This window comes from Sus scrofa, chromosome Y (assembly GCF_000003025.6).
Source record: "Sus scrofa isolate TJ Tabasco breed Duroc chromosome Y, Sscrofa11.1, whole genome shotgun sequence".
Lineage (NCBI taxonomy): Eukaryota > Metazoa > Chordata > Mammalia > Artiodactyla > Suidae > Sus > Sus scrofa.
The window spans coordinates 3,286,077-3,312,125 of record NC_010462.3 but is presented as its reverse complement, the minus strand read 5'-3'; the positions used below and the strand labels follow the sequence as shown (position 1 = coordinate 3,312,125).

Below are 26,049 nucleotides of genomic sequence, written 5' to 3'. Positions count from 1 at the left end.
GGGAGGAACCTCTAAGGGACAGTTAGAACCCAAGGCGGAAAGGAGCCAGGTAACTACCAGGGGGTGGGGGAGCTGTCAGAAGCCTGCAGCGGCTGGGACACGGGCACAGAACCAGGTTCAAGCCTCCAGGGAGATCCAGTGAGAGAGGGAGCAGGAAAGTCACTGAGGGTCGTGTGGTCCACAGCAGAGGAAATGGAGATTCGTAAGTGACGCCCTCGCCAGGGAAGCCAGGGGAGAGGAAGCGGCTTATAACAAGTGAAAAGGTAGGAACTGATGAGACACAGCGAGAGGAAACTCCCTGTTGGGTTGTTTAGCCATGAAATATGGTGGCAGAAGGTTCTGTCTTGAGGGGATATTTGGGGAAGAATTGTTCTCACGAAGTGCAGCTAAAGGCATCTGTATTCACAGAAGACAGAATACCTTACATTTGTCGAGAGCCGACATCACTTTGCGACTGGAAAGGACTCTTACTAAGTGGCATTCTGTAGGAGCTCATCAATGGTGTTTTGTCTGCTCCGGGAACTGCAGTATTGGCAACAGGCAGCGGAAGCATGCTTCCATTCTGGGTGACTGTCTGAAAAATACCGGGGCGGGCTCTGTACCCTGAGGACATAGTGGAATCCATGAAACTGTTACAGGAAATGACTTTGCCCACACTTTGGATTTGCACCTGGGCAATCTGTACTTTTAACCTTAGTGGCATAAAATCCATGAATGAGCTCAGATGTTTATACAAAGTATACTCTTGCCTTGTGTTACATTCTCACCTCAGCTCCCTCTTTCTTTTCTTCCTCCTTGCTTGCCTTTCCCCCTCCTTCCAGAACAACAGGACAGAGTTACCCTTTGGCCCCCCTGACAGCAGCAGCAGTGCATGTGTGTCTGACCTCACAATGAGCTTTGAGGGAGAGGGCCCCGCCCGCAGGGGCTGGAGTAATAAGCACACTGCAGCTGGACATTCCTCACTTTCGGGCTCTATTACAACTTGCTGAAGTCTTAAGAGAACATAAGCATGCCCCCTACTCCCTCAAATGAGGTTCTTTAGACCATTCCACCATCAGCCCCTCACAGCCCTGATTCATGCAGGCCCCAAGGCTACCCATCTGCATGCAGGTTTAAGCCGTGGCACCAGGAAGGGTGACTTCCTGCCCCCTCCCCCTTCCCAGCCACGGCAGGTTTCTCTGCTATTGGGACCCCCAGGGACAGCTGCCGCCTGTCTGTGACTTCCATCTCTGACTTCGGCTTGCTGTTTCCTAATTCCCAACACTCATGCCAGTCTCATAAACAAACATGCTCAATTTCAGATAGCAGTTGGGACTATTGCTTCTGGCCTCGAGTTCTGCCAAGTCTATCTTCGGACTGAGTTTAGCGCTCACACCCATACACCCCTGTGTACTGGGCTTAATAATAATAACGCCCTTATTTTTCTCCAGCGCTCCACCCCTCGGCTTCCTTGAGTGTAGCCTGTCCCGCAGCTGGCCTCATTACTGCCTTTCCTTCTAAAGTCTGAGCTTGTTCACCATTGATTGCTTCCCGCAAGTGAGAACCCATCATCACTTCAATCCCCAGACCAACCCGTGGAAGAGTAAGCAGAGCCAGACAACCAGTCTAAAGATGTGCATTGCTTTTTCCTTCTCAATTGACAAAATGCCTCGATTCTGGAGAGTTTTCTTCAGTTAATACATTACAAAGCAGTTACAATATCTGATAGGTTTCTTACTTATTTCTCCTCTCTACCAATTAGGAGAGAGGAACCCTGGCCAACGTGAAGGATTTTTATTGTTTGCAAATTTCACTAATCCATGAAATTCCATTTAATGTAACGCTTAATGACTTGGAGAGGTTTAAATATATTATAAATGAGATCACAGCATGTTTTACCTACTCAAAGCATAAGCAGATTTGTTTTGATTTCTATCCTGTATTCAAGGAGTTAGGTCTTAAAGCTGATACGACCTGCGTATGCTAAGCAAAGTGGACACGATCCCTTCTCTCAGGCAACGTATATTTTCTAGGAAGTGAGGGCAGGAAGATTCCAGACGATAAATAACATGAGAAAAGGAAAACAAATGTCTCCAACAGCAGAAATTATAAGAAACGATGTTATCCCTCCCACATAGTAGTTCTCAACTGGGGCGCTGCTGTCCCCCTACGAGGCTAGTGACAAAGGCTGCGTCATTTTTGGTGTGTCACCTAGAGAGGGTACCACTGCATCTAGCAGGCAGAAGTCAGGGCTACTGCTCAGCATCCTTGAGGCACAGGACGTTCCCCAGCCGAAGAGCGATCCAGACACAGATGTCGCTAGTGCCAAGGTTGAGAAACCTTCTCTAACACTAGAATTAGAATATACCCATTATGCTCTCCTGTTATCCTTGTGTGCTCTCACAGAGAGACACACATAAAAGACGTTGTCCCCGCTTGCCTTGCAATTCCAATCGTTTTTAAGATGAAAAATTGCAATTTTTTTTCCCCAGAAGGAGGATACCTTTAAGATTGTGTTGTTTTGTTTTTTTTTTCTTACTGTATACAAGAATCCTGTTTCCTTTCCTGAAATGCCTTGTTGCAGAAGGGGTGACTTTCAAAACCTCACGGTAACGACCAACACCAGAAGACCAACCAATGCCAAGACACTCTTTGGTCAAACAAAGTCTTCAGAGGTTCCATGCATTAGATGCCCTGATCCAGCCACCCTGGACTCCTCTGTCCCTTGCAGGCTCATCTGTGCAGCCACGTGAGCAAATAATCAGAGCAGGTGTATCAGGAGAAACACTGCTTTCTCGAGGGTGTTGCCAAACATCCATTCCAGATTCATCACTCTCTGCAAAATCAAATCAAAGATATTAATCTCCAAGAGAGAGGCTGCAGTTGAATTCTATTGTGCTAGGATGTTGCCCATAAAATGGTGAGATTTACCCAGCACTCCAGACCGTGTTTCTGTCTTCGGAGGACCTTCTTGAAGGCCCCCTCGACTACATTTCCTTCTCTCCCCTCCAGTCCCCACCCTTGATGGCTTTCACATTTACAGCATCGTTGTCTTCCTAAGCTGCCTTTCTCTCTTGACTTGCTTTATTCATTTTTTTTTTAATAGACAAGAGTCTGCAAGTCATGCAATGTCTGGAAAAAGCAACCAATTCCAGTGCTGTATATTTGTAACAGTTTTGTGTTTCCATCTCTCCTTTTTATATCTTTAATTACCTTTAAGCGTTTCAGGAACCCGTGATGGATCGTAAACATCATCTTGCCTTGTGCGTCGGCGCCCGCTTTGAAATCTCGGGTTCTCAAATGCCTGTGCTGTTTGGATCCGTTTTAACTCCATCCTCTCAGGTTTTCCTGGACAAAGAGAGAGGTTTCAGTGGTTTGTCTCTGAATCCTTGCACACCGTTCAGTGACAGGAGTTCCCCAGTTAACTGTATTTATTCTCAGACAGAAGAGACGAGAGAAGACAGATACAAGAACCCAAACTTTGTAAAGAGACAAACCCAAATTCGAATCCCCTCTCAGCTTTTCTCTCACTTAATCTCCTGGAGCAAAATGAATTCCTCTATCAAGGGAAGAGAGGACTGACTTTGAAGTTATCAGGATCACACACATGAGGTAGGATGGTGGCCCAACAAACTTCTTACCTTTCCTGTAAAAATAGCAGATGCCAGTTCATCTTTAAAACAGGAACACCAGCCAGGGCAGACACGGCTTCCTTTTCCTTTCATCTTAGAATACAGACCAGTGCCCTTCTAGATTTTTCAATTGCAAAATGTCATCTGGACATTTGGGGACCAAAATGGCAATGGACTTTTTCTCTATTGCTCAATTAATGACCTGTACAGACCTTCCAGTTGAAGTCACCTTGACACACGGGAGGATAGGAGAAGAATAGAAGTGAAAAACAGGTGTCAAACGCCGTTCGGTAGAAGAGGATTTGTAGTGGAAGAAGTTTCTGTGAGCCTGCAAAACTCTGAATCCTTTGTTTGGAAAAGACATACGTGAAGACAAATGGCAGGAAGGACTGTCACAGAGAGAAACACCCTTCTCTACACAGATGCCACGGCAGGAGTGAAAAGGAACTGCCCTTCAACTAGGTAAACTCACTCAGTATAATCAAACATAAAGAGGGTTTCAGAGTGCTCGTCATGACTCAGCAATAACAATAACAAACCCAACTAGTATCCATGAGGACACAGGTTCTATCCCTGGCCCTGCTCAGTGGGTGAAGGATCCGGCGTTGTTGTGAGCTGCGGTATAGGTTGCAGGTGTGGCTCGGATGCTGCATGGCTGTGGCTGTGGCATAGGCCGCAGCTGCAGCTCAGATTTGATCCATAGCCTTGGAGCTTCCATATGCTGCAAGTACAGCCCTAAAAAGCCAAAAAAGAAAACAATATTTCAAGGAAAAAAGGATGGCCACCATTTCTTAGGCGGAAAGGTTCTTATAAAAGAGAAACCAAAAGCACATTTTCCCCCTAAAAAAATTCTTAAGTTTCACAAGTGGCTATTTCCACATTGGGAACTTCCTTCTGGGACACTTAGGTGTGAGCAGAGCAGTACGTACTGAAAAAAAAAAACATCCTTATAGAACCTCTTTGACTTTGCGTTCCTTCTGTAGCCCTGTGGTGCGCTACCAAAAGGCATTGTATCTGACACCAGGTGCTGAAACAGAGGCAAAGTCAGGACGTGTATTTGCTCGTGAGAACAGTGTTTCAAAACTCAGCATCGTTGCTACCAATAATGTCTTTGCCTATAATGTAATGGAAGAAATCAATGGAGTGTTGGGGGCATTTGTCAAAATTGCACATCTAAATGATACTGCATAATATCGTCAAGACAGCCTGCTAACAGGAAATAAGCATGGAGCTTGATCATATTTTTAAATTACATAAATAGTTTTGACAGGAAGTAATGTTTTAAAACAAGAAGCCTGGAGATACACAAACACACAGAGAAGGGGGAGCTTGATCAAGCCCCACAGAGAATAATGAAATTATTGATTAAATGAGAAAAGTCAATGATGCCGAAAAGAAGTCATTATCACGGAGCCTCTCTGCTAACTTCAGATGTGTGCCTCATTTCATGACGACCACGGACGCAAAGACAATAATAAAACGGAAAGCACAACAATGAAGCTGTTATCATCGTATTTCAATCTAGCCATGGCACGGACCTGAGCCAGCAAGGACCACGGTGAGCAGAACTCAGAATGTTGCCAACTGAGCTCTAGACCCGGGGATTCCGCTACCTTTCTAAAAATGGACCCTCTGCGCTCAGCATGGTGACTTTGAAAGAAGTCCCTGAAGAGCTGCTTTGGACAAAGGGTGACCCCTCCCCAGGAACCATTTCTTGATTTGACCATCACTCTGTTGCTGTGAGGACAGAAGTGTACCCACTCTGGACATCCAGAAGGTCTCCTGGCTCTTAGGCAGATATTTATGAATTCATTAACTATTTTTTAAAATTTTTATTATAGTTCATTTACAATGTTCTGTCAATTTCTGCTGTACAGCAGTGACCCACTTATACATAGATGTATACATTCTTTTTCTCTCATTACTCTCCAGCATGCTCCATCACAAGTGACTAGATATAGTTCCCTGTGAGATACAGCAGGATCTCATTGCTTATCCACTGTAAATGCAATAGTTTGCATCTACTAACCCCAGACTCTCTGTCCATCCCATTCCCTCCCCCTCGGCAATGGTTCTCCATGCCCCCGAGTTTGTTTGCTTAGGCAGATGTTTAAATTGTAGGCAAGTGAATCTACAAAGTAAACATTGATGAACAGGAGAAATGATAGATGCTTACAGAGGAACTCACCGTCCCAGAGTTCAGAAGTCTGTTTTGGGTTCCCTGGGTCAGAATGTCGAGACATCAGCAAAGCTGAGGTCATTTCCCAAGGCCACATGGGAGGATCTGATTCCTGCCTTTTCCAGCTTATACAGGTGGATCGCCTGTTTTGGGCTGTGGCTCCTGCCATCTTCACTGCCAGCCAGGACCTGGTGAGTCCCTGGTGTGGCCTCACTCTAACTCTGCCACCCACTTCTACATGTAGGGACCTTTATGAGTCCACTGGTCCACCTACATGACCCGAGGCTCCACTCCCCCGTTTAAGGTCTGCTCATCACCAGCCTTAAGGCATCTGCAAATTTAACTCCCCTCTACTGTCCAAGGGGACGTGTTCGCATGTTCTAGAAATCAGGACGTGGACGTCTTTGCAGGAAAGGGCGTTATGTTTGCCTAGAGTGGCAATCATCTAATTCTTTTTATTTCAGATTTGAAACTCAAGTATATAGGGTATTTGTGATTGATGTTTAGGAATCAAACTCCTAAGTTCTTCCTAAAACTACATGACCGTTTTAAAAGTATGCTCTTGGAGGTCCTTTGTGGCATCGCAGATTACATATCCGGCATTGCCCCTGTTGTGGCTCACGTCGCTGCTGTGGTGCGTGTTCGAGCCCTGGGCGGGGAACTTCCACATGCCCCAACCGTGGCCAGAGAAGCTGTGCTCTTGTCATCTGCACACGTATATATAATTTTGATCTCTATTTCCAATATGATCATGGTGGTGAAATGAAATCTGTGTGCCTTTCACACAGACATCGAAAAACCTAAACGCTCATGTGTTTAATTTTAAACCTCTAAGAGTGTAAATGCATTTACCAATTTGCCAAGTGAAATATATAAATGCGATAAAACAAGGCATGCATGGGACAACAGACTCTGAGGTTGATTTGTATCCGAGAGTAAAATGGAAGCTGTGGAGTTCCTACTGTGGCACAACAGATCAGCAGTGTCTCTGGAGCCCTGGGATGCAGGTTCAATACCCAGCCCAGCACAGTGGGTTCAAGCTCCGGCATTGCCACAGGTGCTGCGTTAAGTCACAACAGTGGCTTGGATCTGATTCCCTGGCTCAGAATCTCCATATGCTGTGGAACAGTCAAAATAAAAGGGAAACCGTGAGTTCATTAGACACGTGAAAGCACTTTGAATAAAAATTAAGTATCAATATCTTAACCAAAAAAAAATGGGTATATTAATGATATTAATGTTGGGTCATTTTGCTGTATAGCAAAATTTGACAGAACGTTATAAATCAACTATAATTTTAAAAATGCAAAAAAAATTATATTAACCTTTTTACTTATCTTTTTTTAAAAAATTTGAGCTGGACTATGCCATCCACCTCCTTTCAAAATTAGTATATATTGAATGGTGATTGCATTTAGTGTTTTGGTTGGTGTTTCATTTGTTTTAATCACTCTAGGAAAGGTTATCCGTGAGTATCTTTCTCCCTTTTTCATTTTTCCTTATTTTTAATAACCTGGGATTGATTTTAAATAAATTCTGCCTAGTGTTCTCTTTTTTGAAATACATAAAAAATGAAGGTTCCAAGTCTTGACCCAATTCACCTGCACAAAAAAGCAGCTCTAAAAAACAAGACGTCTCAGATGGAAGAAAGTTTGATGTGCGCAAACATATGAGACTGAACTATGTCAAGAACAAAATTTGAAAGCACGTCTCAATTAAGATAAAATGTCAATGGACGTCTTAGAGTCATGAATATTTATGAGGTGAATGACAAAGCATCCAAATGTATTTGAAATGTTCTCACAAAATGTCTTTGGAAATGCAGAGATACTGTTAGCATTTCCCAGTCTTTGACAGAGTGAGTCAACAGAAATAAATGAAAATGCAGACCCTGTGTACACTGTGATCAATGATGTTGGTTAATAGATACAAATTAAACTGTGACTCCTAGAAGCAGAGAATACTGTTTCTGTTTTTGCAAGTACATGCAATGTTGATTTTGCCAAAAGGATCATATGTTAGGGGATTAAAAAAAATCACACTAATTTTTTCAGAAGCAATATTCTGAATATATTCTTTGACCTGAACACACACATACATTCATACACACAGTTTGATAACAACAGCAGCAGCAAACCTCTTTCACCCCCCAAAAGAGGAACCTGACGACTTGGAGAAGACACCCATAACCTATCAAAATGTGCCCCATCTACCTACAAAGCTATCATTTTAGCTGCAGACATTTTCTTCAAAACACTTACCTGAATTGTCTTGTTTCAAGCAGACATAAAAAAGAATGCAGTAATGCCGTGTGCAGCAACACGGATGGACCTACAGATGATCCTACTAAGTGACAGAAGTCAAAGACAAGCATCATATCACTTATGTGTGGAATCTGAAAAAAAATGATAAAAATAAATTTAACTGCAAAAAGAAATAGACTCCTAGACATACATAAAAGCACATAAACTGTACGGTGACCGAAGGGTAAAGGGAGGTAGAGATAAACCAGGAGTTCTGGATTAACAGATACACATTACTTCATATATACAACACATAAATAACAAAGTCCTACTTGACAGCACAGGGAACCGTATTCAGTAGCTTGAAATAACCTACAATCGAAAAGAATCTGGAAAAGAATACACACAGGCGGAATTACCTAGTACACCAGAAAATAACACAGTGTAAAGCAACTTGAATAAAAAAACAGACTCTGTAGTTTTTCTTTTAATGTCTCCATAGTTTTGCCTTTTCTAAAATGTCATTCAGGAGTTCCCTTCGTGGCTCAGTGGTTAACAAATCCGACTAGGAACCACGACATTGCAGGTTTGATCCCTGGCCTTGCTCAGTGGGTTAAGGATCCGGTGTTACCGTGAGCTGTGGTGTAGGTTGCAGACGCAGCTCAGATCCCACGTTGCTGTGGCTCTGGCGTAGGCCAGAGGCTACAGCTCTTATTAGACCCCTAGCCTGGGAACCTCCATATGCTGCAGGTGCGGCCCTAGAAAAGACAACAAGACCAAAAATAAATAAATAAAATACAATGTCATCTCATTGGAATGATGCAGTATGTAGCCTCTTCACTTACTAACATGCTTTTCAGCTTTTTGCACGTCTTTTCATGGCTTGATAGTTCACTTCCCTTTATTGCTGAATAATCCACCGTCAGGATGGACCACAGCGTGTGTCCCCTCACACCAACTGAAGAACATCTTCGTTATGTCCGAGTTTTGGCAATTGTAAATAAAGATGCTGCAAACATCCATGTGCAGTTTTTGTAGGACGTCAGTTTTCAACTCCTCTGGGTAAATGCCCAGGAGCAAAATCGCCAATTCATATGGTAAGGGTATGTTGAGTTGTGTAAGAAACCACCAAAGCGTCTCCCAAACTGGCAGTACTGCTTTTTGTGTCCCCCCCAGAAATGAATGTGAGTTCCTCTTGCTCCATACCTGTGGAAGCATTTGGTGTTATTTTTTTTTTTTTGCATTTTTCAATATTCTGAGAGTTGTGCAGTGATATCTCTTTAATTTGCAATTCCCTAAAGACGTCTGATATGGAACATGCGTTTCATACGATGATCGCCTTCTTGTACGTATTCTTCGCTGAGGTGTCCAGATATTTTGCAAATTTGAAAATCAGGTTGTTTTGTTTGTCTTCCTGTTGAGTTTTAAAAGTTCTTGGTCTGTGTTGGATAATAGTCCTTTATGAAATGCCTTTTGCAAATATTTCCTTCCAGCTTGTGGCTTGTCTTCTCCTTTGCCTGATAGTCGTTTGAAGAGCAGAAGTCTTTGATTATAATTAAGTCCAGCTCATCGGTTTTTTCTTTCATGGATTGGTGTTATCTTTAAAACATTTATCACCAAATTCCAAGTCATTTGGCTTTTCTCCTGCGTTGTCATCCAGGAAGTTTCGAGTTTTGCATTTAGGTTTACATTGCATTTGAGGTTATTTTTTTAAGGGTGTAAGGTCTCTGTCTAGATTATTTTGTTACACATGTGCATCCAGTTAGTTGTCCCAGCACCATTTGTTGAAAAGGTTATCTTTTCCCCACTGTATTTCCTTTACTCCTGTGTCAAAGATCAGTTTACTCTATGTGTGACGGTCCATTTCTCAGCTTTCGGTTCTGTTTCCTCCATTTGTCGATGCCTCTGCCAACACCACACTGCCCTGATCATGAAGTAGCTTTTATGATTCAGATGCTTATTTATGTATTGGCCATTTCCTCAGTCACCTCTGTTTGGTTCCAGAATGCATCAATAAACAAACATTTTTAAATTAATAAGCTGGATGTCGAATTAAAGAGGAAAAAAAACTATCAGCTGCATTCATTTGCTCATCTCCTTTAGAAGAATGATGTGATGACTAGGACACAATAGAAAAGCAAAACAGTGGGAACGGGGATGCTGTTGATCGAAAACGGCTAAATATATATTTTTTTGGTCTTTTTGTCTTTTTTAGGCCACACCCATGGCATATGGAGGTTCCTAGGCAAGGGATCTAGTTGGAGCTACAACAACCAGCCTACACCCAGCCACTCGGGATCTGAGCCTCATCTGCAACCTACACCACAGCTCATGGCAACGCTGGATCCTTAACCCACTGAGCAAGGCCAGGGATGGAACCTGTGTCCTCATGGATCCTAGTGGGGTTTGTTAACTACTGAGCCATGACGGGAACTCCAGAAATGGCTAAATATTGATCCATGTGGGATTTCATCAAAGATGTGACTTGGGGCAAGGTTAGACTTGTAAAAACTGTCCACATTAGGCAAACAGACAAAATCAAAGGTATGTTCATTATTATTTAAACTTAATTAGTTACAAAAAGGAAACGTGAACAAAATGGAAAAAGCTCTGTGACCTAAGCATAGATAAAAATGGGAACTAATGAGTTGGGAAAATACAAATCTACAAAAGAAAAAACAGTTGCAAAATAACAGAAACATGACTATTGAAGATATAGCCTGTTTTTCTGCTCTTGACAGATTAAGAGACAGAAATAAGGAAAATGTGAATAATTCAAGAATAGGATTTAATTATATTGCCTTTCAATATACTCGATTTACCAAATTTTAAGGAAAATTCATCTTAAATGTAGTGAGCAAATTTGAATCAATTTTTCATGTTAATTTTTTCCCAACCATGGTGGTTTATCTGAATCATAAAATATTTAAAAAATAATTTTAGTGACCATTTTCTTAGAACCAGTGGTTATGGAGATACACAGAAGAAAAATCATTACCTCAGGACCTAAATCCTTCCAGGAATCTGTGTGGAAAGGGGCTACATTTTCTCTTTTCATTCATATATTCTTATTCAGCATTACTGAAGCACAGATGTTTAACCCCACAGCATTCAAATAAACTCCTATTAAAAGGATCTCTTATATCTATCAAAGTATGGTATTATAAGGTCAGGGATTGCTTATCGTATCAACTAATGAAGTTTCAGAAAGGTTATTTATTTCAAAGCCTTTGAAGCCATTTATTCACCAACTGGACTTCCAGAACGTGCAAAGATTGTCAGATAAATACTCAAAATGCCTACTGAGGAATTAAGAAACCATTTGTTTATAATAATAAAGATTGAAGCAAGCTAATGTATGAAAAGTGATGCTTGTAAAAACCACCATTGACACTAATTCCTGTTTACTGAGGAGAAACCACTTATCATCACAATGGCCCCATCATCCCTGAGGGAGAATTGTGACTATCTCTGCCTCCACAGAGCATACCAGAGAGAGAGAGAGAGAGAGAGAGGGAGAGTGTGTGTGTGTGCGTGCGCAGTGCTGATGCAGGAAAGCCTAGGAGCCTGTGGGTAGGTGCAGGCAGGTTAACTGGACTTTCCTCATTGCTTGAAAATCCAGATGGCTCCCTGCTCCAATGGGGAGCCAACAAAAGGTTTTATTACAGATTGAAGATGCCTCACAAGTGAACAATTGGTTCCCCCAAGGAAAATATGTGCTTTTCAATGGTAATAATATGCTATCAGCAGCAGTAATAATAGCAGGTGTCTGCTGTGTGCTTGGAAGCCGGTTTCTGGGAGGATTGCAGGTGTTAATTGACTTAATTCTCACAGCACCCCGTGGCTTAGCGACTGTTTCATTATTAAGACTTTGTAGACGGGGCAGTTGAAGAACAGAAAAGTAAATTTGCAGTGTTGTACATTTACTTCTCATGTATGAGGGTAAGGGTGCCCAGCAGGACGGATTTCACAGGAGACATTGTGAGGTAGATCCACCCTGTTTCCATAATTATAGAAAAGGAGAAAGGGCTCTGGAAACAGAGTCAAAGCATATAAACAATGACTGCTATGAAGATGCAAAGACAAGTCTGCCCTTTATCAGACTCTCTTATCTTCTTTGTCTCTCAACCTTCTCATGGGGGGTGGGGAGGTCTAAATGAGTGTAGTATGTTGAAAGATACTGTCAGTTGTAAGTACTGTATTAACATGAGATATTTAAAGTGTTTCATCAATAGACAAGGATGTCCACTTTCATCACTCTTATTCAACATAGTTTTAGGAGTCCTAGCCATGGCAATCAGAGAAGAAAAAGAAAAGGAATCCAAATTGGAAACGAAGTGAAACTATCATGGTTAGCAGAAGACACAACACCATACCTAGAAAATCCTAAACATACTACGAGAAAGCTGTTAGAGTTTATCGGTGAAGTTGGTAAAATTACAGGAAACAAAATTAATACATAGAAATTGACTGCATTTTGATATACAACAATGAAGGACAGAAAGAGAAATTAGGGAAACTATCCCATTGACCATCACATCAAAAAGAATAAAAAACCTAGGAATCAACCTCCCTAAAGAACGAAAAGACCTCGGAGTTCCCATCGTGTCGCAGTGGTTAATGAATCTGACTAGGAACCATGAGGTTGTGGGTTCAATCCCTGACCTTGCTCAGTGGGTTAACTATCTGGCATTGCCATGCGCTGTGGTGTAGGTCACAGACGCAGCTCGGATCTGGTGTTGCTGTGGCTCTCGTGTAGGCCGGTGGCTACAGCTCTGATAAGACCCCTAGCCTGGCAACCTCCAAATGCTGCAGGAGTGGCGCTAGAAAAGGCAAAAAGACAAAAAAAAAAAAAAACCCAAAAGACTCTGAAAACTATAAGATGTTGATGAAAGAAATCAAAGATGACACCAGTGGATGGAGAGAATACCATGCTCTTCAATTGAAATAATCGATGTCGACAAAATGACTATACTACCCAAGACAATCTACAGATTCAATGCAATCCTTATGAAATTACCAATGACATTCTTCACACAACTAGAACAAAATACTTTAAAATTTGTAGGGAAACACAAAACACCCCCAAATAGCCAAAGCAATATTGAAAAAGAAATGGAACTGGAGAAATCAGGCTTCATCTTCAGACTATATCACAAAGCTACAGTCATCAAAACAGAATGGTACTGACACAAAAAGAGAAAAAAACAGGATAGAAAACCGAGAAATAAACCCAAGCAACCATGGCCAGCTAATCTATGACAAAGGAGGTAAGAACATACAGTGGAACAAAGAAAGTCTCTTCAATAAGTAGTTCTGGGAAAATTGGACAGCTATATGTAAAAGAATGAAATTAGAATATTCTTTGGGAGTTCCCGTCGTGGCACAGTGGTTAACGAATCCGACTAGGAACCATGAGGTTACGGGTTCGGTGCCTGCCCTTGCTCAGTGGGTTAAGGATCCGGCATTGCCGTGAGCTGTGGTGTAGGTTGCAGACGCGGCTCGGATCCAGCGTTGCTGTGGCTCTGGCGTAGGCCGGTGGCTACAGCTCCGATTCAACCCCTAGCCTGGGAACCTCCATATGCCGCGGGAGCGGCTCAAGAAATAGCAACAACAACAACAACAAAAATCTCCAAAAAAAAAAAAAAAAAATATTCTTTAACACAAAAAAATGGGTTAAAGACCTAAAAATATAAGGCCAGATGCTATAAAACTCCTAGAGGAAATCATAGGCAGAATGCTCTTTGATGTAAATCACAGCAATATTTCATTTTATCCACCTCCTAGAATAATAATAGTAAAAACAGAAATAAACCAATATGACTCAAAACCCTTTGGACAGGAAAGGAAACTCAAAAAAAAAAAAAAAAAAAAAAACACTTTTGCACAGCAAAGGAGATCATAAATGAAACAAAAAGACAACTTAAAGAATGGGAGAAAATAGTTGCAAATGATGCCCCAGACAGGGGCTTTATCACCAAAATATGCAAGAAATTCATAAAACTCAGAAAAAGGGAGGGGCAGAAGACCTAAATAGACTTTTTTCCCAAAGAAGATATACAGATGGCCAGTACACACATGAAAAGATGCTAAATATCACTAATTATTAGAGAAATGCAAGTCAAAACTACAATGAGGTGACACCTCACGCTGGTCGGAATGGCCATCATTAAGTCAACAAGTAACAAATGCTGGAGAGGGTATGGAGAAAAGGGAACCCTCCTACACTGTTGGTGAGAATGTAAACTGGTATAACCACTATGGAAAACAGTATGGAGATTCCTCAGAAAACTGAAAAGAGAGTTGTCAAATGAGCCAGCAATCCCACTTCTGGGGGCATATATCCAGAGGAAGCTATCATTCAGAAAGACACACTCACCCCTATGTTCACTGCAGCACTATTCACAATAGCCAAGACATGGAAACAACCTCAATGTCCATTGAGAGATGAATGGATTAAGAAGATGTGGTACCTATATACAATGGAATACTACTCAGCCAAAAAGGGAAAAAATAATGCCCTCTGCAGCCACATGAATACAACTGGAGATTCTCATACTAAGAGAAGTAAGTCAGAAAGAGAAAGACAAATACCATTTAATATCCATTTGCAGCAACGTGGATGCAACTAGAGATTCTCATGCTGATAGGAATGGACTAGGCACAGGTCATTGTAGAAGTCCCAATAGGGGACCATAGATGGAGAGGGAAACCTAGGGGACCCTGGGAGATCACTGTAACTTAATAATTGCTCAAGAAAGCCGTCAGCACAAGGCAGGCTCGATGGGCTAGTGGACGTGCGAGAATTGCCTCCGGTCACTGGGTGGGGGATGGGATGAGGCTTGCCTGCAGATTCAGACCAAGGGCAGGAGTTTGAGGACTGCCCTTCTGCTCATGTGAATACACACCTTACCAGATACTAAGGAGGAGCCACTCATCCCAGCAAGGAAGAGGCAGCTTTTCCCACCCCCACTCCCCTTGGAGGATAAAACTGGAGCCCACCAGATCCTCGGGGCAGAGCCTCCATGCCTGCTTGCATCTCTCACAAGCGTCCTATCTTAATACGTCTATTTCTTGCCTATCACTTTGTCTCTCAATGAATCCCTTCTTTGCAGAGGCATGAAGAACCTGAACCTCAGTAAATCCAGACACAGGGTGAGTGAGTCTAATTTAAAACCATGGGTTTAAGTCCCAGTCAGCTTTAGGCTGGGTTCGAGTCCTGGCACGTGGGTTCAAGTCCCATTCTGGGTTCTGGCTGGGTTAGTCCTGTCAGTTGCAATTCTAAGTGAAGTGAAGTCAGAGAAAGACAAATACCCTATGATATCACGTCTACGTGGAACCTAAAATAAGGCACAGGAGTTCCCATCGTGGCACAGTGGTTAACGAATCCGACTAGGAACCATGAGGTTGCGGGTTCGGTGCCTGCCCTTGCTCAGTGGGTTAACGATCCGGCGTTGCCGTGAGCTGTGGTGTAGGTTGCAGACGCGGCTCGGATCCGAGTTGCTGTGGCTCTGGCGTAGGCCGGTGGCTACAGCTCCGATTCAACCCCTAGCCTGGGAACCTCCATATGCCGCGGGAGCGGCCCAAAGAAATAGCAAAAAGACAAAAAAAATTAAAAAATAAAAATAAAATAAAATAAGGCACAGATGAACCTACCTACAGAACAGAAACAGACTCCTCGAGAACAGACTTATGGTTGCCAAGGAGAAGGGAGTGGGATGGAGTGGGATGGACTGGGAATTTGGGGTTAGTAGAAGCAAATTAGTATATATACGATGGAAAAGTTCCTCCTATATTCCTAAGGAACTATATTCAGTATCCTGTGATAAACCATAAGAGAAAAGAACACGTAAAAGACTGTATATACATATGTATATACTGAATGGCTTTGCTGTACAGAAGGAAATTAGCACAACAGTATAAATCAACTATACGTCAATAACGATTTTTAAAGCAAGACTATACTATGAGGCCAATTTAAATACCCAAAGGTAGATGGCATCTACACATTGAAAGCATAAGAAAACTTTTTTTTTTTTTCCTTTTTAGGGCTGCACCCACAGCACATGGAAGTGCCCAGGCTAGGGGTTGAATCTGAGCTGCAGGTGCCGGCCTAAGCAACAGCCACAGCAATGTGGGATCCAAGCCACGTCTGTGACCTACACCACAACTCCTGGCAACGCTGGATTCTTAATCCATTGAGCAAGGCCAGGGATTGAACCCGTATCCTCATGGATGCTAGTGGGGTTCCTAACCCACCAGGCCATAAGGGAACTCGCATAAGAAGCATTTTTGCAGAGACCTATCAGATGTCACACAGCTTGTCTCTAATACTTGTTTCTCCCTCACTGTTCCCATATGTACAGACTCAGTTGTCTCATGCAAACATGTCTAACTAGAAACATGTTACATGTATATTTTTACTTTCATAAAAAAAATAAAAAGAAAACCAAATAATTATAAATAAGCCCAGGAAATTTGTCTTTGAATCAAACAATGAAATAGATAAGACTCTATGATATTCAATGAAAAGGCAGGGAAAAGGCAGTAAAGGAAATCAACAAAATGAGACATCAGAAACTGAATACAGGAGTTCCCGTCATGGCGCAGCGGTCAACAAATCTGACTAGCATCCATGAGGACGTAGGTTCCATCCCTGGCCTTGCTCAGAGGGTTAAGGATCCGGCGTTGCCATAAGCTGTGGTGTAGGTTGCAGAAGCAGCTCAGATCCTGCACTGCTGTGACTGTGGTGTATACTGCCAGCTATAGCTCCCATTCAACCCCTAGCCTGGGAATTTCCATATGCTGCGAGTGCGGCCCTAAAAAGCAAAAGAAAGAAAGAAAGATAGACTAAATACAGGAGTTCTCACTATGGTGCTTTGGGTCCAGGATCCAGTGTTGGTACAGGATGAAGCTGCAGCTTGTATTTGATCCCTGGACTAGCAATTTCCATATGCTATGGGTACATCATCATAGCCATTAAAAGAAAGAGAGAGAAAAAAAGGAGAGGGAAGGAGGGGAGGAAAGAAAGAAGGAAGGAAAGAGAGAGAGAGGAAGGAAGGAAGAAAGGAAGGAAGGAAGATGCAGACAGAGATTGAAGATTATATAAACTGGAAATTTCTAGAAAATTTCCTAAAAACATATAAAGTAGAAATTTTTAGAAAAGAGGAGAATATACCTGAAAATAGGAATTGCCAAAATAGAGTTAAAAATATTAGAGAAAGTTGGAAGTCTGTATAAATCAATAAAAGAAAAACAAGGGAAATAAAGACCAAAAAAAAGGGGACCTGCTGGTCAAGCCTCTGGGATCACACACATATCCTGATGTTCTTTTTTTTTTTAGTTTATTCAAGCTCGAACAATAAAATAAAATGAATCCCGTGCATACATGGGCACACACAGGATGGGGGATCCATTGTATTATCACATGTTTGCAGAACTGAGATGGGAAAAATCTGATGCATATAGAGGAAAAACCATAGTTCAAAGAGTACATGCAACTCTCTAAAACTCGTGTTTGAATGTTTTTCAGAACGCTAAGAGGCAGAACAGCGCAAATGTAGCTGTTCCAGTTGGAAAGGGAGAGAGCAGGCAGGGTAGTAAGCCGAAACTCACCTCCTGTCCTGTGTTCCTTGTCAAAACCCCAATCTTTTTCAGCCACCTCACTGTCTATCCTACACCTGCACTCAGGCAGCAGTATCCTGCTGGACAAAACAGTCCTATAGGATGGTCTGTTTAAACACTGGGTCATTAACTTCCAGGGGGGGTTCCTGAGTTAATTTGCTTGCCTGCATACTCTGAGTCATCAAAATTGAGGGAGTTCCCCTTGTGGCTCAGCAGTCAAGAACCTGACTAGTATCCATAAGGATACAGGTTCGATCCCTGGCCCTGCTCAGTGGGTTAAAGATACAGTGTTGTGGTGGGCTGCAGTGTAGTTCTCAGATGTGGCTCCGATCCTGCGTTGCTGTGGCTATAATGTCGGCAGGCAGCTGCAGCTCCGATTTGACCCCTGGCCTGGGAACTTCCATGCACCATGGGTGTGACCCTAAAAAGCCAAAAAAAAAAAAAAAAAAAAAAGAGAGAGAGAGAAGGTTTCCATGCTAGAGTCACCTAGGAAGTTGTGAAGAATATTGATGCTGAGGTCACACCACCAAAACATCCCCATGGAAGTAGTCTTGAATGTGGCCTGGGCATCCAGATTTGAAACATCTTCCTTGTTGAATTCAGCACACACATCTAAGAACAAGGGACTTAGCCATCATCTAGACATAAAGTGCAGATTCTGCTTTGGTCACTGCAGGAGCGCTTGGTGATAACAGAATAATGCCCGGGGGATGCCGATGCTGGTGGCCTGCATGCCACACTCTGAAGGACAGGGATCGCAAGGCTCCTGCTTTCTCCTCCCACCGCTCGTGGCCAGGGCTTCCTCCTCCCCATCCTTGCTCTCTGTCCATCCGCCGTCCCTCTGGGGGCTCAGACGATTCATGCTCCCATCTCATGAAAACGGGCCCACTTCCTCAAGAGAACGGACTTCTCTATCACCCGCCAAATTCTCCCTTCCACGCTCCTGATCAGACAGCCATGGGGAAATGGATCCCTCCATTCCGAAGTAGATTAGACTGTCCCAGCCTTACTTGCTCAAAAAAGGGGAAAACATAAATCTCTTTCTATTCCCATTTTCTTTTTCCCTGGCCATGAAAACACCTTGGGGAAAAGATGATGTGATTTGTCACCTTCCAATGTCTCTTTTCCATTTTGCTCTTAAGCCAGGATGTTTTCACACCCGTACTGCTGCCGGAGGCAATGCCAAGGTCAGCCCTCCGTGGACCAGACCTACCAGCATCATTTGACACAACAGGCCCTTTCCCCAGTGCATACCTTGGTACCTCACCCTCTGCCTCTGTCTTCCCTGCATCACCCGGTGTTTCTTCCCAGGCTCCTTTGCTTTCCTGCCTTCACAGCCTTGAAAGGTTGTGATGGATGGTCCAGGCCTCGTCTTTGGATGTTTCAATTGTGTTGTCTACATGTACTCCTTCCAGGATCTCATGGAGCCTGATGGCTTGAAACTCCACCTCTCTGCTGACAGTATTTCCGTGGTCAGGTTGTGTCTCTACCCTGAATGCTAGATTGATGCCTTCCACTCTCCCTTCATTCTGCCTGGATGCCTGACATGCATCTCAACCTTTTTTCTAGCCTTACGGAGACATGACGGACACACAACATAATGTCGAAGTGATGATTGGATGACATATAATGTGATGATTTGAGACACATCTGAAGAGAGGAATGGGCACCAAGGTACAGTTTGTTAATACCCTGTCACCTCACATAACGGCCACTTCCTTTTTATGTATATGTATATTTTCAAGTATATGCTACAGAATATAACTATAGGTACTGTTCTGAACATGAGACCCCAGAACTTCCACATCTTATACCTGGAAATCTGTACCCTTTGACACTCAGCTCTCCGTTTCCCCAATCCCCAAAGACCTAGCAACCACTGCTCTCGTCTCTATCTCTGTGCGCTCTGCTTTGTAAGATTCCACATACGGCATATCGCTCTGATTTCATTCACTTAGCCTAACGCCCTCACGCGTCACCCATGTTGTCATAAATGGCTTATGTGGCTCTGAGGAAGAAGGAACTACTCATGCTAACCTCATCAGCCAAAATCTGATGTCCTCATCCCTTCATCATTCCATAATCTCTCTCTCTCTCTCTCTCTCTCTCTCACACACACACACACACAGGAAAAGGGACAAGAAAAGAATCTCGTTTCCCTTCCCATCTTCTCCATCTTAGGGTCAACTCTACTCAACTCAGACCAAGACTCCAACTCCACTCGGACAAAGACTCAGGAAAGGTGTGGGGGCACTTTCTTGCCTTCGTAGCCTTTCATCCATGGTTTCATGAAGGTCTCCATACAGCCTTCATTTTCCAAGGACACACGACCCCTGCGTCCTCCACAACCCTCTTGAGAACACCACCACTGCAGTCCTGGGGGGTGGTCGGCACATTCCAATGGGACTGCCCATTCCATATTCTCCCCTGTAGACTCCAACCCGGCCAGCAGGCAGAGAGACACACGGAATAGAGAACGCCAGCTCTGCCCATCCTTCTCGTATCATCACCTTCCCCTGACATCTCATCCTCGCCGTCTCACGCTCGAATCGTCTGTCCCATGAGGCCCATGTTGGCCCTGAGCTGACCCTTCAACACTGCAGTCAGCCTTCCAAGAAACTATGACAAAGCTAAGTGAACATTATGGTATGAAATATTTAAAGATGACATATTTGTGTGTATAAACTCAGTAAAAAGATAAGATGCATTGGATTATCAAAGGAGATTCACTCTGAAACCTTCCCTCGTATCACACTTTACTTAGAATTCTCTACAGGCAAAGCAGGTCTGGAATCATCAACACTTCTAGAATCCTTTCTTGTTTCATGTGACACCCTCTGACCCTGATTGAATATCTAAAGTCTCTAAGTGATAGCTGGACAGAAGGGACTTCCTTGTTTACTTGCATGAAACATCTCCTTTCATTCTCAGATATTTGCATCACTTATGTAACATCTTATGGGGGGCCACATCTCTAAACTCATCAACAATACTAAGTAGGCCAGTTACATTCAGCTAAAAGTGGACGGATATGGACTCTCCCATGAAGACCTAGCATTTCAGTGTTTGCTAAGAGGTCTAACATTGACAGGCTCACAGGGAGAGTTGCCCTGATCAACCTGCTTTCTTTTTCTCAGTGTCCCTGGTGAAAAAAAGAAAATGGATTTTTCAGACTGCCACGAACCTTTCCTTTTCCACGTGTGTAAAGAGGGTGGCATTTATTTTCGGCACTACTTTATTTATTTTTAAATTTGCAAACATCAAAAAATGGAGAACGAGCCAAGACTTGAGTATTCAGATAATTGTAAGAAGTGGGTTGAGCTCATGTCAGTATTTGAAGGCAAGCCCAAGAAGGCAATAGGAGAAGTTTCCTGTGGACGTTGGAGTAAGGAATGGGCACTTGTTCCGTTCAAACAGTGGGAAATGCTGATCAAAACTACCATGAGCTACCACCTCGCACCAGTCAGAATGGCCCTCATTCATAAGTCCACAGATAACAAGTGCTGGAGGAGCTGTGGAGAAAAGGGAACCCTCCTGCACTGCTGGTGGGAATGTCAACTGGTACAGCCACTATGGAGAACAGTTTGGAGATACCTTAGAAAGCTATACATAGAACTTCCATATGACCCCGCAATCCCACTCTTGGGCATCTATCCGGACAAAACTCTACTTAAAAGAGACACATGCACCCGCACGTGTTCATTGCAGCACTATTCACAATAGCCAGGACATGGAAACAACCCAACTGTCCATCCACAGATGACTGGATTCGGAAGATGTGGTATATATACACAATGGAATACTACTCAGCCATAAAAAAGAATGACATCATGCCATTTGCAGCAACGTGGATGGAACTAGAGAATCTCACCCTGAGTGAAATGAGCCAGAAAGACAAAGACAAATACCATATGATATCACTTATAACTGGAATCTAATATCCAGCACAAATGAACATCTCCTCAGAAAAGAAAATCATGGACTTGGAGAAGAGACTTGTGGCTGCCTGATGGGAGGGGGAGGGAGTGGGAGGGATCGGGAGCTTGGGCTTATCAGACACAACTTAGAATAGATTTACAAGGAGATCCTGCTGAATAGCACTGAGAACTTTGTCTAGATACTCATGCTGCAACAGAACAAAGGGTGGGGGGAAAAATGTAATTATAATGTATACCTGTAAGGATAACCTGACCCCCTTGCTGTACAGTGGGGAAAAAAAAAAAAAAGTGGGACATAGATCTGGACATATCCTATTTCTTTGTCCATCTCTCTTGTCAAAAGGTCTAGAAATATCCATGTCTTCATCTAAGCCTTGGTGATGAAATAAGTTCTGATTCTGGATAAGTTTTCTCCCCTACATAGTTGTTGGGATTTACGTTCAGCTGTTACCTTATACTTAGAGAATTTATTTGCCAAACAGTTACATGGATTTCAATTTATTGTGCCTACAGGGCATGCGTGTTTGGCTAAACCAGAGAAACCTACTCCAACAGGCTCAGGCATTGGGAAACAGTCATGTTGCAAACTCTTGCTGTAGTCAAACTGAACGTGGAGCCAATGAATCATCAGACTTCTGACCTCGGGAAAATTGTATAGATCAGTGGTCCTCTCTAAATAATATATGAAGCTGGATACTCACTAAGTTTCACACTGAGGTCTGGGAGGAGGGGGGCTGTGGGTCACACTGAGTAGAGATTAATGAGGCTGTGTATATTTCCTGCTCTGTGGGCAAATAATTCAATATATGCCAAGGAAGTCACTGATGGAAAACAGGAGACCCTGCATTGACGTGTTAGGTATTTTGAGACCATACTCAACGGAAATTAATTAAGTGCTACAGTATCTGTGATTAAATAATCTTTAGGGAAAACCAGAAAATTCACGAAAAAGGAAATGGAAGAGAAAGGAAGTAAATTCTAGGCAGCAGGAGCAGAAACAATGATAAAGTAAGTTGTAAACAGTAGCCAAAACAACAATAAACTAAGGTGTAGACACAGCTCATTTGAGGCGTGTCCAGAACAGCCCCGTGTCCTTTATATTTTTCACATTCTTGTGTCATTTGGTTGGTATGTGTTGGGGCGTGTTGCTGTGAGGAATGGTATTTGAGTGTTCAGGGAGGAGGGTGACTTTGTCAAAGCAAAGTCCAAGGTCTTGGACAGGGGACGGGAGTGGGATTAACCAGAGACAGTGATGGAGAAGCGGCAAAAGGCTGGGGAGTGGGGTGAAGCCATTCCTGTTGGGGATGCCAAATCTGTGGGAGGAAGAGACATTTTTTTAAGAGCCATTGCAGGGTCGTGTGATGTGAGTCTGAATTTAAGTCCATGAAAATTTACTCAGAGGCCCAGAAGTCAAGTACAGGTGCTGGTGAAGGTTTCTGGAGAACATCACATCTGAGGTGAACCAGGAATTCAAAAAGGACTAGTGAAGAGCCTCAGAGAAAGATAAAAGGGGTTCCATCCTGGGGAAAGGGATGTTTCCTGAAGATATGATGTGGGCACTGGTATAAGACATGTGACAATGCAGCGAGAAGAGGGAGGTTGAGTGAAGATGCAAGAGATGTCCAGACAAAGGGAAGGACATGTTCGATGATCGCACCCTTTAGGGGATAGCCCACCTTTAAGTGAATACGACCTTAGGGCTCTCCATGACCTCAACCTTACTGGATTCTCAGCATCATCTTTTATCACACACCCTGCTGCCCAGTCTAAGCTTCTGTCTTAAAGCCGCTCCAGACTCCACTCCAGATCAACGAGCAGGATCTCTGAAGCTGATTGGTCATGGGCTACGAGGAAGAGGCGTCAGTGCAGTTCCCATGTGACCCGGGGAGGGTGTCAATCCCTACAGCTATTCTGAAGGGCAACTTGCCTTCCTCTCTGCTAGGTGCTTTACAGATATTTTTGGAAGTGTTATCTCTGTCCCAGAGAGGATGGAATAGCTTTGTGGCAAGGACAAGGGATCAACTTAAAGTCCCAGGTGACAGCTTGCTTCTGAGCCCACATGTGCCTGGCTCCCAAGGCCCTCATCTTTTCATGGCATCACCTGCCCACCAAAGGTGAGGTACAAACACAAACTAAACAATCTTATGGTGCTTGAACGTTGCTTATATAAAAATGGGGCTTTCTTATAATGCCAGTACTAGGAACCAGAATGCATACCTCTTTAAGAATTTGCAACCCTAGGGAGTTCTGTTAGATGCAGTGGGTTAAGGATGGGGGATTGTCACTGCAGCAGCTTGGGTTGCTGTTGTGGTGCAGGTTCGAACCCTGGCCCAGGAACTTTGATATGCTGCAGGTGCAGCCAAAAAAAACCCATAGCTACATGATATTGAAATTTTATAGGATATCACTGCTTGTATTCCTCTAAGAAGTCAATATTACCAAGGCATTCTTATTTCTTCATCATAATGCTTTATGATATTAATATGTGTGTGGCACAGACTGAATGTTTCTGTCCCCCACACCCCAACTTCACATGTTGAAACCCTAACCCCCTGTGTTGGAATTAGGAGGTGGGGCCTCTGGGAGGTGATGAGGTTGTGGGGTGGAGCTCCCATGCATGGGATTAGTGTCCTAATAAAAGAGCCCAGAGAAAAGACACAGTGAGATGACTGTGAACCAGGCAGCAGGTTCTCAGCTGACACTGAATCTGCTAACAGTGTCATCTAGGACATCCTCGTCTCCAGAAACGTGAGAAATGAATGTCTGTTGTTTATAAGCCATGCAGTCTATGGTAATCTATTATAATAGCCCAAACAAACTACAACAACGGGTTTGGGTTTTTCGGGGTTTTTTTGCTTTTGTCGTTTCAGGGCTACACCTGCAGCATATGGAAGTTCCCAGGCTAGGGGGCGAATTGGAGCTGTAGCCACCAGCCTACACACAACCACAGCAATGCTGGATCCTTAACCCACTTAGTGAGGCCAGGGATCAAACCCGCATCCTCGTGGATCCTAGTTGGGTTCATTACCACGGAGCCATGACGGGAACTCTGGGCTTGGGTTTTTAATAGAGTGGGATACAAACCACTTGTAAAGAAGTTTGACCAACACTGAGCTTATGTTTCAAATGGATTTGGTTCTTATCCAATGCTAAATCCACATTGGGAAAGAAGAATAGAAATTTCAGAAAATGAAGCTGAACTGGATAGTTCTCCCAATATTAAGTCTGTGAAAATGTATTTTTACCTTAATCTATAATAAGACTTATTTCTTAATCTATAGAAATTAACATGCCCCAGTTTAAAGATGTAGGAAAAAGTGATATAAACAAAAAGGGGAAACCCATGAAAAAGCAGTCGGAACACACAGGAAGACAATGAATTTAGCTGAAAATGGGGAGTTGATGTCATTAGAATCTGGTTCCATAGTGAAAATGAAAAGCCAAACTAAAAATAATCCACAAACCTGCACATTAACTGCGGCAGTGAATTACCACTCAACACATTACACACAACTCAGACTATGTATGTCCTGCTGGTAGCAGTGGGAGGAAGTATCGAAATATAGCAAAGTCATAAAATGAATCATACTAGCTCCAAATCACAGAAGGTCACCTTGAAAGATTGTTCTTTCGGTAAATAGAGGACAAAATCAGGTAGAAAGGTACTTTACAAGATGGAATGATTATTTTACACCATCAGCTTTGAAAGTCTGTTTTCAGCCCAGGATAGTATTATGCAAAATCGTTCATAAAATATTCACTTCTCTGATTGAATACATGTATCTGTCTACTTTAAGAAACTGGAACATAATTCATTGACAGAGGGAATCACTAAGGAAGCTAACGGAGGGCGATGGTAGGTTCACGTACAATAAAAACCCAATAAAACAATCACAGAACAGCATCTTCCTGTTTCGTTATCTTTAAACCTTTCAGATGGCACAGTCGACCCGAGTATTGCAGCAATACCCTAACTGCATGCGCTAAAGCATGAAGTGTACATTAGCTATCATCTGGGTGTCCCAACCTTCTGGTACATCACCCTAAAGATGTTCACCCTCAACCTAATGATATATTTATGTGGATTCAAAATTGCTGTGAGCATTAATGGAAACTTGGATCCTTTAATGAGTGCAAAAGCAGAATGTTAGGGTGAGCTGTGAGATGATATATTTGATTTATTCCTAAAATATGTAACACGGCTTTGCGGTGACGGTTCCAACTGGAGTAATTGGTGGCAATTAAAATAATGAGATATTCTAAATAATGATACATGCAATACGAACGCAGGGTGATATGTAATTTGTAATTCCGCTATCATTTTTAAGCTGATACATGTCTTCCTAATTACAAGGCTCTTTTGCGCTAATAGGAATTTGTTTTGTCATATGGATTCTACTTTGGAGGAATCACTTCTCCACATAGCCAATGTGAAAACCCTCTGTCCGAAACCT

General features: G+C 42.9%; 1 protein-coding gene across 9 annotated transcripts in view; it reads left to right on the top strand.

The window, feature by feature from the left end:
* The window catches only part of PNPLA4 (patatin like phospholipase domain containing 4), an 81,652-nt gene extending 57,161 nt beyond the window's left edge, over window positions 1-24,491 (top strand). For 5 of the 9 annotated variants that reach the window (XM_021080875.1, XM_021080872.1, XM_005673387.3 and 2 more), the window contains one exon: window positions 1,431-1,862. In XM_021080875.1, coding sequence (XP_020936534.1) covers window positions 1,431-1,507 — 77 coding nt within the window. In that variant the 3' untranslated portion in view covers window positions 1,508-1,862. Of the gene's footprint in view, window positions 1-1,430; window positions 1,863-19,226; window positions 19,332-19,838; window positions 20,360-20,794 lie in introns of those variants that run through there. The other 4 variants (XR_002340894.1, XR_001302515.2, XR_309176.3 and 1 more) reach the window with 4 other exon arrangements.